This window comes from Calonectris borealis, chromosome 8 (genome assembly GCF_964195595.1).
Source record: "Calonectris borealis chromosome 8, bCalBor7.hap1.2, whole genome shotgun sequence".
Taxonomy (NCBI): domain Eukaryota; kingdom Metazoa; phylum Chordata; class Aves; order Procellariiformes; family Procellariidae; genus Calonectris; species Calonectris borealis.
In genome coordinates, this window is record NC_134319.1 from 3,176,831 (window position 1) to 3,189,887 (window position 13,057).

At 36.7% G+C, this 13,057-nt stretch overlaps 1 protein-coding gene across 2 annotated transcripts in view; it reads right to left on the minus strand.

Moving 5' to 3' along the window:
• Positions 1–1,262: 1,262 nt before the first annotated feature.
• EFCAB7 (EF-hand calcium binding domain 7) overlaps positions 1,263–13,057 on the minus strand; it is a 30,745-nt gene continuing 18,950 nt past the window's right edge. The window contains exons 9-15 of one of the 2 annotated variants that reach the window (XM_075155600.1): positions 11,668–11,777; positions 10,502–10,659; positions 10,141–10,274; positions 7,934–8,082; positions 5,868–6,077; positions 3,292–3,399; positions 1,263–2,212 (exon numbers count right to left, since the gene is read on the minus strand). In XM_075155600.1, coding sequence (XP_075011701.1) covers positions 2,138–2,212; positions 3,292–3,399; positions 5,868–6,077; positions 7,934–8,082; positions 10,141–10,274; positions 10,502–10,659; positions 11,668–11,777 — 944 coding nt within the window. In that variant the 3' untranslated portion in view covers positions 1,263–2,137. Of the gene's footprint in view, positions 2,213–3,291; positions 3,400–5,867; positions 6,078–6,927; positions 7,691–7,933; positions 8,083–10,140; positions 10,275–10,501; positions 10,660–11,667; positions 11,778–13,057 lie in introns of those variants that run through there. The other variant, XM_075155601.1, reaches the window with a different exon arrangement.

Below are 13,057 nucleotides of genomic sequence, written 5' to 3' on the forward strand. Positions count from 1 at the left end.
GGTCTGCACGGCACCGGGCACGGGCCGGCCCCGCGTCCCCACGGCCACAGCAGGGTGTCACCACCGGCCCTGACAGAGTCACCACCCGACACAAGCAGGACACCCCCCAATGCCCCCAGAAGGAAGGTCTGGGAAGGCCAGCGTTAGCAAAGCCACGATGAAGCTGCATTTTGTTATTATAGCTCTAGTTCTCAAAAGAAAGATAACATTCCAGAAATTCAAATTACAGCTGTTACAGACACTTTTTCTCCCAAATGTCTCCCACTGAAGAAAAGAGGCTAGCACCTGTGTTCAGCCTTAAAAAGAGAAGCTAGAATGTTTTCCTGCCTTGGTGGTACATGGACCTAGAGCAAACTGGAAGGGACTCTGCAGATACCGCTGAGATCTCTATTCTCATCTCCTCCAGGGTAGGAAAGGTAGAACCTACCATGGAGAGCTAGCCCATGTTCCCACCTAAAAAGTTAGGTAATGAAACTCTTCCTAGCAGCAAGAAGATCAGAAAAGAAAAAAGGTTCCACTCGGTAGTGCTGTTTCATGTTTAACTAGACCCTACCTGCAGCAAAACCAAGTCTTCTCACCTGCAATGATTTCTCAGCTAAGTACTTCTTTCAGTTTTAACCATTCGTTTCCCAAAATGCAGAAAGAGTACCATAGGGATTCCTGCCACACCTTACAAGACTGATTTTATAAACAAGAGAAATGCAAATAACGGAGTGCTCGCTTTGTACTGTCTACTGTACACGTAGAGCGTCTCATTATTTCTCGTTCCTTCTCAGAGATGTATCTAGGAACTCCTGATGTACCCACACCTTGCCTGAGGCAGCGTTTACAGAGCTCAGTTGTTTGCTACAAATTACCAAATTTTGTCGGACTTCTTACTACAACTTCTACTTCTTTTAGACAATTCTGAAAACGATATCTGCTGTACCTGCGAAGAAAAAAAATGGAAAACTAGGAGATCACCAGCAAACCTGCCTGAGCACTGAAGTGTGTAAATCGCAGCCGGCCTCCAGCAGAGCTCTCATTTTGTAACTGACATTTGCTTGCCCGGTGTATACGATTACAGCAGAGTAACAGCAGACTGCAGGAGTTGCTGGCAGATAAATATAGCTTTTCAAGACTACTTGCTGCCCTTGCAGATGAGGTCACATACATTTAATATCTATTTTAAACTCAGACACTTTTTAAGCATGCGGTGACCAGGGTCATCATTTTTTCCCACATTAACAGACATTTAGAGGAACTAGAAAAACATAATAGGCTGAATATTTTCAGTACCTCAAAGTTGTTTTTCATTGCTATTGCAGCTTAAACTTGGTGGACTTTAGTCTCCTTATTTCAGCTAACCTCAAAATAATTGCTGTTAACAGTCAAGAGCCTAAAACAAAACCTCCATTTTCCTCAAATAATGTTATGTCTTTATTGCATATGAAAAGGCAGATTTTATTTTATATAAAAGAGTATAAAAACAGTCAGTAATTATTCAGAACAAATATAAGATGAGTATTATCATCACATGACAAAAAAAGCAAATAAAATTGAAAAAAAAAGGGAAAGAACCAAATCCTTTATCAGGTGGCAAAACAAAATCACGAACCCCACCCCTTTATACTTCTCATGTCAAAACCACAAGAGTGTTTAATTAGGAACCTATCAGACCAATTTAACAAAGCAAGTTTCTTCTCAGTGGAACAGCAAGTGATGAAACTACATAACATGTTATAGAAAACAAGAGCATATTTAGGGAAACTAGCCTTTATAAGACACAATTATATTACAACTGTCAGCTATATTACCAAACGGTACTAAATTTTATTGTGTCTCCATGTTTTCATGCCGATGTATTTTGTTAGACAGTATATGATGAATACTCTACTCTGTCAAAGGATTTTACATACTTACAGTGATTCCATCCCTAAGCTATCACTATACATGTTTCTTAAAAGCCATTAGCAGAAGTGTGATATTTAAGTAAGTACTTATGTGATTCATTGGCTTCAACAAATCAAACTCTGCAAAGCATAAATGTATGCCAGCTTTTTGAGAAGGACAAGACTAGAAATTGTCTAGAAGCTGCCAAAAAAAATTCCTTGTTTAGTCTGAATGCTAACAAGGAACAGATCTCTAACTAGAACGTTTAACGTAAGAGGGAATGCACACAATTATAAAGCCATTCTTCCTGCTCGTTCAGCGGCATCACATGCTGAGAAACCTGTACACAAGAGAGAAAACAGAGGTGAAATAGAGATGTTTATTGGAGAACTGTGTGTATGTTACCTGAAGTGCTATGTAAGCAAAATGAACTGTTTCAGTACTTTTATCACTAATATTAAATGACGAACATTCAGCATCTATAATGACAGCTGGTATTCAAAACTTACTATTGAATTTAATTGCATGACAGCAAAAAATCCGTAAGGGACACTGAGCCTTCAATTTATACTGAATGAAGCCAAAACACCTTACAGGATCAGGCTATAGGTATTGAAAGTGTCAGCAGCAATATTAGAATAGGCCCCAACCCTGCCAGTGTCATGGGGCTGTATCTGTTTACAAGGGGTTTGAATGCATCCACACTGGAAAGCTGTGAAATATAAAATAGTTTGGATGCCTCTTCTTTTAAAGAAAGACACCATACTTTTAGAGTAATAAAAACTGGATTTTCTGCATAAATGAATGAAGAAAAATATCATCGGCATTTGTAATGGATTTTCAATCTCATTCTACCCCATAGAACCCTCATTTAGAATTTTCACTAAAGCCTGCCCAGCTCTGGAATAGGGATCAGCAGATCAAATTGCCTTCTGGCTAAACATGATCTGTAAGTCCAGTTTAAAAAAAAAATTCGCCATCTGCAAATCACACCGTGTGTAAGGAGTGCAATACATATATTTTTGTCTCTGCTTGGTCTGTTTCTCACAGACATCGATATATCTGATTAAAATTTGCTAAGTAAAAAAAAAAAAAAAGAAAATAGAGCCTTAGAGAAAGAATATTAAAAAATGTTAGTAAATGGTACATGTATTGAATGGACAATAAACAGGCACATGTATGAAAAACTGAACAGTTATGGACTTTTGTAGCAATCTGCACAGGGAAACATGGCTACATCAAGTACATGTTCAGCTTTGAAATATCAAGAACTATATCTGATCTGTACTGGTGATGAAGATGCCACTATCCACATGCTCATTATCATGATAAAAGACCTGCAAAAGGAAACTGTAAAGATGTCACATGATTTTTTCTTTTTGCTTAGATTTTAAGTTGGCTAAACAATAAAAATCTTACCATCATGGATTTTGGTGCCACTTCCACAGCAAAAACAGCAAGTCCCCTATTACTTAGGCAGTTCTTACTCTGCTCATTGTTGACATGAATAATCACTTTGTTTTCAGACTGCAAGTGAAAAAACATGAAGGAACCCATTAGTCTTAATGGTTAAGTGGCTGCTCTTTATGTAACAACTACACATTCCTCTTACTTCCTCTGGCTTTGCTATTTTATAGGATAGAAATGCTGTAAGGATGCTACTAAGTCGCAACTTGGGAACACCATTTAGTGAGCAAACTATTTGCCACAGAATGTTACAGATTCTAACAGTTTACATAGTTTCAAAAGGTGACTGGACAAATTCATACTAGATTTGAAGTACAAAGAAAATATTTCTGTCTCAAGCAGTCCTTGAATTGCAAATCACTAGAGGTGAGGATAGTGATCTGGAGAAGTGTCACTGGATGCTTGCCCAATTTGTGTTTGCAACATACATCCCCTACAGGCCATTTCTGAAGACTTCATTAATAGAGATTTTAAAAAACATTTGACAAAACTAATATAAGTATAATCACTTAAAGAACAGATGCTCTTGCTAAAGCTACGCAAGAAGGATCCAATATATAAAACTGAAAGCTTGGGTAACAGAAAATTCTTTAACCACCAGTTTATCCCAGGCAATACTCAGACACAGGACCTAAGGACATGCTACTATACCCCACTATTCAGTTGCCTCTAGATAACTCTCAATTTGACAGAGACTCTGGGAAATAAAAGTTTGATTCTTAGACAACGCTATCCAACAATCTCTCTGTATTGAGAAATAGAATAGAAACACAGTTACTTTACACGATCAGTCTTATGCAGCAAAGAAGCTACTATTAGACGGGCAAGGACTGACCTAAAAAAAAAAAAAAAAAAAGGAGCTATCTCTGGTGCTCACAGTACAAAGGGTTTGTGGACAGCAGAGTGCAAATACCCTAATTCTTGAAATATGGTATCGTTGCAGAAATGTAAACACAATCTAGTGTTAAGCTGCATATTACTTTGATCTAGCTGCTCTGGCATCACTTTGGTGAAGTCCTCATTTCTACATGGCATGAGTGAGATAAAGGCAAACAAAAGAATTATCTGTACAGGAAAATACTTATGGCAACAGGAACAAGGTCACAGATAATTCACCTAGCACAGAGGGTATATTATAGTAAGTTTGTGCTTTGGATGATAGGAAATGCCTCATTAGCTATTTATTTTGGCATATAAATAGACCTGGTACTGCTTACTCCCTGAGAAATTTGAGGCCCTGTACGCAAGGTCTTTTAATCTCCCCAGCTCACACCCTGACTAGGGAGGGTTAGAAGCCAGACACCTTTCTCTACCCACTGATTAAATACATATGCAAGACTAAAACAGAATTAGCATATTTCCTTAATTTAATTACAGAAATAACAAACAATTATTTCCATTGAAATCATCAGTACAATAACTGAAGATATAATCAGACTGCTTGCACTGCAGGAAGCTTAGAAGACGACAGATGCATAAAACTGCCTTTTTATTATTTCTTTCCAGACATTCACAATACAAAAAAGCCTCCAGTCTACAAATTCTAATGAGATTTTCAGGGAAGTGCAACTATTTGCTTCAACGCAGAACAGAGGTATTTATGAAACCTAAATGGTATAAATGGCAGTGGTCAGTGATTTTAATCAGACAGCATCCAGTTACCTCAGTACAGACCTCATCTCCTTCTCTGACATATCCCCAAACATATAAATAACTCCAGTATACCTACCCTAAAGGGCGAAGTGCAGATCTAAACCCGTAGTTCCAAGGAGCCTTGGCATTCAGTCCTAATATTAGTCCACCAACCCACGCCCTTTTGCATGTTTGTCCATTTAAAAATATACTTCTTGCTGTGATCTTTCAAGAGTTAAAGCATCTTAAGTTTAGCATCTGACTGCACTATATTTATTTACTCACAGTTCCTGATATAAATGAACAGCACATTCATTAGGATCTATGCAAAAAGGTTTAAAATCTCTGCTTCTTACCAACAACTTTTGCTTGGATTTACAATTAACTTTGAATAGTAATAAAGTAGACCTGCTAGCCAGTTAATATGCATCCATAATATGCTTCTAAAACACAACCAATGCAAATCACTGCTCTTCTACTTTCTTATACACACTGAAAACATTAAATAGTGTAAATGCTGTAGTCTTTGCTCTTTCTGTAATTGTATTTCCTGTTCTTAGTATTTGTATTCTGGTATTATGAACATATTATGACTCCAATAATTATCAAAATATTGAAAAATTGAAATGGGAACACAAACAAATATTCAGATTCTATGATACTTAAAACTGCTTGCCTCATTATAATGAGCTATCCCTTCCAAGAACACTGATCTAGACGCTTTTGAAGTCTGAGTCATATGTCAAAAACAGCTTTGCAACAGGCACTTTTTTTTTTAAATGAACTAGATACAGAAATATGAGAAAATGTAATTCTCAAAAATGACACAAGGAGGGAAGAACAGCAATAATAACAGACATTAACACAAAGTACCTTACAGAAGTCTCATGCCATACCTTATTTTCAATAACAGAAGTGATTCTCCTGCCCGCTTTGTAGGTATAGATGATTATGTTTTCACAGCCATCCATTACTTTGGCCTCTCCTTTATTAACAACAGACTTGCAAATAGCCCTGTTGAGTTGCCAGCTCCCTGCCTCTAGATATATGGCTTTAATTCTGGGTTTGCATTTTTCTGCATAGATGTCAATGACAAACGGGCATGCCTGCAATGGAGAAAATTAGTTTTATCATCACTTTATCTGTAGTTTTTCCCCTCAGATTTTCATCCACAGCTCCTATGTATTTTCATATATGCTCTGATGTATGTACAAGTAATACAAGTATGCCACTGAATATTAAATAGCCAAAACCTGAGAGCTGTGGCAATCTTTTAAACCAAATGAAAGCTCAGGACAAATGAACATTTTTCATGGCAGTCACAGCACACTCAATACGCAGTTTGGTGCATTTGGCTCCATCATAGCAAACCCTTCCTTGGATAGAAAAACATACAGGAATTAAGAGGAAGTATAATGTTATTTCCGCGTCTGAAATAAACCTCTCTCCTTTACCTGTCACACTCTTGCTATTTGTGCCTCTTCATACAGATTTAAAATATCTGCAACGTTGCATTAAGCACTCTGCTTTTACAGTATCTTGGCTAAGATTAGCACATGTAACAACCAGGAGTTTGCATTTTCTTAGACTCGGTAATAGCACCTTGGTTTCTTTCAAATGGCTATTGGAATCCACTAGGATTTCTCAGTTCTGTCTTTAATTTGCTAGGCTCAATGCTCCTGAAATACCAATCTCTTAAATCACCTGAAATCAAGGAATTAAAGGGTTAAGTTATAGACACAAGTTAAGTAGATATTCATTTTTAGATGAATAACTAAAGCATTTGTAGAGCTATGATGTTCTTTGGAAAGCAAAGACTATAGCCAGAAACCACAGCTAGTACAAGGCACAAAATAACTTTTCGAAATTTCTAACTTGATAAAAACCTCCCCAAAATCTTCTTTCTTAGAGGATAGCTCCCTCTTACGTCTGAAATGCAGAAAGACAGTTTTGTAGTTGCTCTGCTAACCATACTGGCAGGAAAAGGAGAAAGTGCTACTCATTAAGAAATCATTCACCACAATCTCAATATTTTCACTGAGAGACAACTGAAGTCTCTCTACCATACTGAGCATTTTTGGTTCTGTGTATATTTGTTTCACACACATATTTTTATATGGTGACTACACTGACCTGGTTTAGTTTAACAAAAGTTAAAAGAAATGATATAATCAAACTATGATTAAAAAAAAAATCAGCTTTTCTTGGGAATGAAAGTTAAATGATGAAATTGTCTGCATATTTAATGTTTTCTTTAATTTTTCATAATTTCTTTTCTATTCAATAAAGATATCCTCTTTCTTTAGTGAGAACTATTAGCATCAACACTTACTGTTTCTGGAAGAAAAAAAAAAGAAACACAGAAACATCAGAGAAATAATCCCTGTTCCTGCAAAGTAAGCAGTGTGCCACCAGAAGCCCTTTCATGAAAATTTTGTTGAACGCCTTCAGACACTGTTGTGAAAGGCAACAGTAACAGAAATAGCCATGTCTGAAAACTATGAATTCTGAATCATGTGGGGGAAAAAGTTTTCTTCTCTTTATCCATGTCTGTTGCAGCTTGGGCCAGGAAAGTCACTTTTTTAAGCAGAGCAAGTCCTGCATTTTGTAGGTTTGCTGACTGGTCACAGTTTACATCACTGTCTTCTTATCATTTCCCGCCAGCAGGGTGCGTGAATTCTTTCAACGAGTATAATCCAAGATTCCTTCCTTTACAACCCTAGAAAATACAGGCTTTCTCTAAAGCAAAAGGCAAATTTCCTCTTTCAGCAATGTCAGTGTTATCCTAAGAAACAGGATACTATAATGACTGAAAGTCATAGTGTAAGCCCTGTATTAACAGTGTTTGGACTGCATCACTGACTGCTGAAATCAATTTATGACAGACAGAAACAGTACTGCAGTTAAACATGTGCAGCCAGTTGTATGTGAAGCAGTTATTTTTGCTATATGGCTATCATACCTCTGTCATTTCTAACGCTTTATTGTAGCCCAGAGACAATAAAGTGACCCAAAGGTCACTAGGATCCCCTTCACGGTCATTGGCTTCCATGAGATTCAAATCCATAAATCCTTGTCTTGTTAGTTCATTCTTCTTCATATCAAAATTCTCTGTTTAAGAAGAAATATAAGGTAGCACTTAAACATCTCTTCTCTCTGCAAACACCCTTTATCCTTCCAAAGCCAAACTCCCACTTCTGTTAACAAGGTTTACAAGATGGAGCCATCTCGCAGCCGCAGGCTCTCCAATATTATTTGGGAAAGAATGTCCTTGAGCAGATACATGCTCTTTGCAGAGCTTCCCTGTGGATTTTAGATAATGACTAGAAACAGCTGGCCCCTTGTATAACCCAAAAGAGGGCACGATTTCAAAACAGAAAGAGTTCATATTGATTCTTTTTTTCTTTTTGCTAGCAGTATTTGTTGTGGTTGAGATTTGCAGAATGGGGTATATTAGGAATGGGAAATGAAAGTCTGCTGGGGCCAGCACTATTAGTGCTTGAGGTCCTTGATATAGAAATGATTTACTTAGTTCCTAAAAAGCAATAAAATGCCAGTAATCCTAACACCCCTCTCTTGATAGAATATCATAGATCGACCACTCTAATGTCAGCAAACACATAATTGAAATGTCCTTGTGTCAGAGATTTTTAAAAATGGTTTTCTCATCTTCATAACAATGCTAAATCTTTGCTATATATTATTAAAAAGGGATTACCAATTTAATAAATCTATCTAAGGGTACAGATGCTATAATAAATGGCTTGAACTTTGGTGTTAAGATTTATGATATTCGTCTGAACCCTTCAACTGATTAATGACCTGGTAAAACATTCACCGTATTCTCTTCTTTCCTCTCTTATACACTTCACACACACATACACCCCTCCTACTCATGTTGAGACCAGTGCACAGAGGCATAACACTGACAACGTCATAAAGTGCACGTACAGGCATGAAAGGGACAAGAAACTCATATATCGAAAAGTATTTTTGTATGAGCTTTCCATCATTGAAGAAAAAGTCCAATATCTTAGAGTTTTTTAGGGAGAAATAGTTAGCAGGACTTGCCAGATTTAAAGTATTTTGGCACAAATTAAGCAATGTTATAGCCTACAAAGGAATTATATCAAACATGACATGGGCCGATATGTAATGATATGCCATACTGGCATGTTGGACATGAGTTGCAGAAAAACTATATTTCTTATAGAAACTTCTAATTTTCATACAATGGCTTCTAAATTTCCAGTTTGTTCGCTCACTGCAGCTGAACGGCCACTGCTTTGAAACCATGCTTTCATGCACTATATTACTAGAGCAGCCTACAGTTACTGGTGGTTGTATTCTCCTAGCCCTGTTATGAAGTAAATACGTGCATTCTCAAGGCCTTTGCAAGCTTAACGCAATGCCACAGAATTGACATTTGTGGCCCAATACTACTCCTGCAAGCTGGCAAGACGTCCAGTAACATTGATGAGATATGTAAATACAACTGCAAGAGTGTTAACTGTCAGCTTCCTCGTCTCACTCATGGAAGTCTCAGAATCTCATGGCTGCCATATAGCACAATAGGGACAAACTGACAAACCATATATGAACCTTCAAAAGACAGATTTTTAATGAGAAACTGCTTACATCCAAAGAAAATATATAGTTGCAATAGGCATTTTCTAATATCTAATTTTCTAAACATTGTAAGATCTAGATGCCATTTTTAAAGCATCATATACACACTAATTAAATGTCCCTCTCAACACTTTGTGAGATATGAAAGCAGTATCACCTTAATCTGCAGAAAAGAGATTGATTAAACAAATACCTGTTACAGCTTCATTCACCATATGATTCATGATTAGAAAATCTGCAGTTTTGGGCAGCTATAAAATCTTTCACCTACAAAACTTTGCAATTAACAATGGGAAGAATTTTCTCAGCAGAAGGCCAGTGGCACACAAACCAGAATGAAGCAAAACAAAAGACAGGAAACTGGAAAAGGAAAAAAAGAAAAACAAAGGGAGAAGAGAATGGTATCTACATGTGTTCTTGGTATAGGCTACAAAATACTCAGTTCTTCTTTATTATATACATAGTAGGATGCTATAAACAACAGCTTGCAAGTAGATTGATAGCTCTAGTTAGTTATACCAAGCACAACAACGAACTTACCCTTACATACAGCCCATGCTTCCTCATCACATTTCTCACCACTAGTTCTCAGTTCAAAGAAATTGTATTCCTCCAAACTCAGAAGGCCATTTCCATCCAAATCAATTGTTTCAAATATATCCAATAAAGCGGCTCTAAAAGATTAAAAAGGCAGAACTATTTCCAAATACTTCTGTTTCCTTTACTGTCTCAATAATTCAGTTTACAATACTGTTTACAATAATATTGTCAATAACTATTCAGTCTGAGAATATTCTGTACAAACAGTATTTTAGTAACATACAGCTTTTAAAAAGCTAAATGTTATTTGGAGCACAGACTTTTGCAATAGTTACCATGCCTATTTGTGAATATGACTCACCGGAACTCTTTGGTCAGAGCCAGTTCGCCATCTTCACCTCTATACACCAGTTTTGCTTCTCCGGTAATTTGTGTTTTTACCTTCTTCAACCTACAGCCTGTTGTGAATGGGAGTAGCCAGTAAATGCCTGATCCAAGCTCCCCTCTCCATCCAAACATCTACTCTTAAAGGAAGAGAGACAAGTTTGTAAGTTACTTCTCAAATGATACCTTTATTTGTTACTAGTAATGTTCATACAAAAGTCATTAATTACTTGAGAACACTGGTAATGCTAGGTTCTTTCCTTAAAGAAAACATGTCTACAGTTTTCTGAGATGCTGTGTGATGCCATTTTAAAGACACAAAACCTAGTGAATCTCTTAGTTATAATAAAAGTTAGAAAAATGTACAGGACAGAAAAATGAGGGGAGACCAGTCATTACTGGAAACGTCTAATGACAGTCCTATCATTTTTCAGATTTGTAACACTCTTTAATTGTTAAAGTTTAAAACAAAAGCAGCCAGAAGCAGGCTGACAAAACCCACTGAGTTTTCAATTTTCTCCCTGATTTATCAGCTTTGTTCAAACTAGCAACAAAAACTTTCTATGTAAAACGTCACAAGTGACTCAGGGTTTAAGAAGCAAGCCAAGTTCCCTGTGGCTCGGAAGGGGGAAGTAACTTAATGCTGCCATTTCTCCTCCCTTGTTTCTTCCATAGGGTAAGAATATTCGGTGCACTATGAAGTTCAAAATCATATATATGGCAAGGAGAAAGAAAATTAAAAGAAATTTTAACAAATTTTACCTTTGAACTTCTGTTTTTGAATGTGCAGGAATACAAGTGAGTTTCCACAGAGTATCTATACAGATAACCAGCAACTCAGCAATACTTGCCAACACACCACATGATAATATGGTCCTCACAGGAATTTCATTAAACTTCTATACAAGTGGCTTGCAATTCAGCCCATCCAAAGGGCATAACCAAGACAGTATTACATCTTACCTTGTGTAAGTTCTGTCAATTTTGAAAGGGAACATGCACAGAACAAGTGCTTCTTCTCTCCTCTAGTCTGATTAGGTACAGTTTGAATTCCTTCCAAACACTGGGAACTCACCCATGCAGCATTAACACATACACTAAAGACATAACAATTAAAATAGGAATGCAACAAAAATACCTAACCTCTTTGCTTTGTTGTTCAGTGAAGCTCACAAGCTGTAGATTTTCTTGGGTTTCGTTTTCCTTCAGAATATACAAAGCTGTATCCACTGACAACCAATGACAAGATTTTCCTAAAAAGAAAAACATTGCCAACACAAATGCTTAATAATGGCACAAAATTGTTTTTCTTTGAACCGCAAAGTAGGTATTTCCATGGTACTTATAATTTTGATCCCTGTTAATGTAAGATGGAAAAAAAGAATCCATTATATGCTATGAGGATTTCCTTCCTATTTAGGTCAATCAGATAAATTGTTCCAAGTCTTGTGATTATCTTACAGATAATTATTACGATTAATAGTTCTATATTAAAATCTTTGGTAGTTAAGGAAGCTATTTTCATTGTTTTCTACCATTAGTACAACATTACTATTTATTACTTTTCTTTATACTAAGGCTCCTAGATATTTGCAATTAAGGACGTTAGCAAAATTTTATCATATTCTCTTCTGAAGTTCTGTAAAATATTGTTAAACTCACCTTGACTGGAAACTCGGATTACGTGCAAAAGCTAGGGATACCAGAAGATGTAAATCTCAGAAGCATAAGTTTCAATTATTTTTAAGATTTAAATAGCAAGATCCCTCTACATGGCATCACTAGTTGTTCTTTGTTTGTCTTAGGTTGGATTGGAACGGAGGCCTGGTCTTACATATGTTGAATGGATGCCATTTGAACCTCTCTGGTTTCTTGTAGCTGCTCAGTTCCTGAGGGCAATCGATCAATGAGCCATTTAGTGGTCTTCAAGTTAATCAGACCACAGCAAAACAATGCATGCAGGGGCTTAAGTTTTTCTACAGTTAGGAGTCAAGAATACTAAAGAGTGGCTACAGACCACACAACTTTCTTAAAAATTTGAACGTATTTTTGATTTCTCAAAAAAGGTAATTACTCTGCTAACATGAATCCTTTCCTTACGTACTAGTATTATGCCTTCCTCTTCACAACAAAGCACAAAGTTATTTCTATATACAGGACAATAATGTTGTGCAAAAGTATAATTTTTTTTTTTTTTTACAAAAGACAAGAAAGTACTCTTTTGGTTACACAGAATGTCTGCACAATCCTGCAGCAGAACTATTCTAAAGCACAGTTTAAGAGGGTGCCACATGAAGAAAGAAAAGTTAGGAGCAGAACACTGAGACATTCTGTTACTCAAATCTGTTAGTATCAGACCGTTAGAAGTCTGTTGATCAGCTTCCCATTTCAGCCAGGTAGTAACTGGAAAATGACTACATTTCAGCCAGGTAGTAACTGGAAAATGACTACTTTCTATCAATTATTTGCAGTGAAGTTTTTATTACCAATGTCAATTGGAATCAATTACCAACCTGGAGCACAACAACCAGTC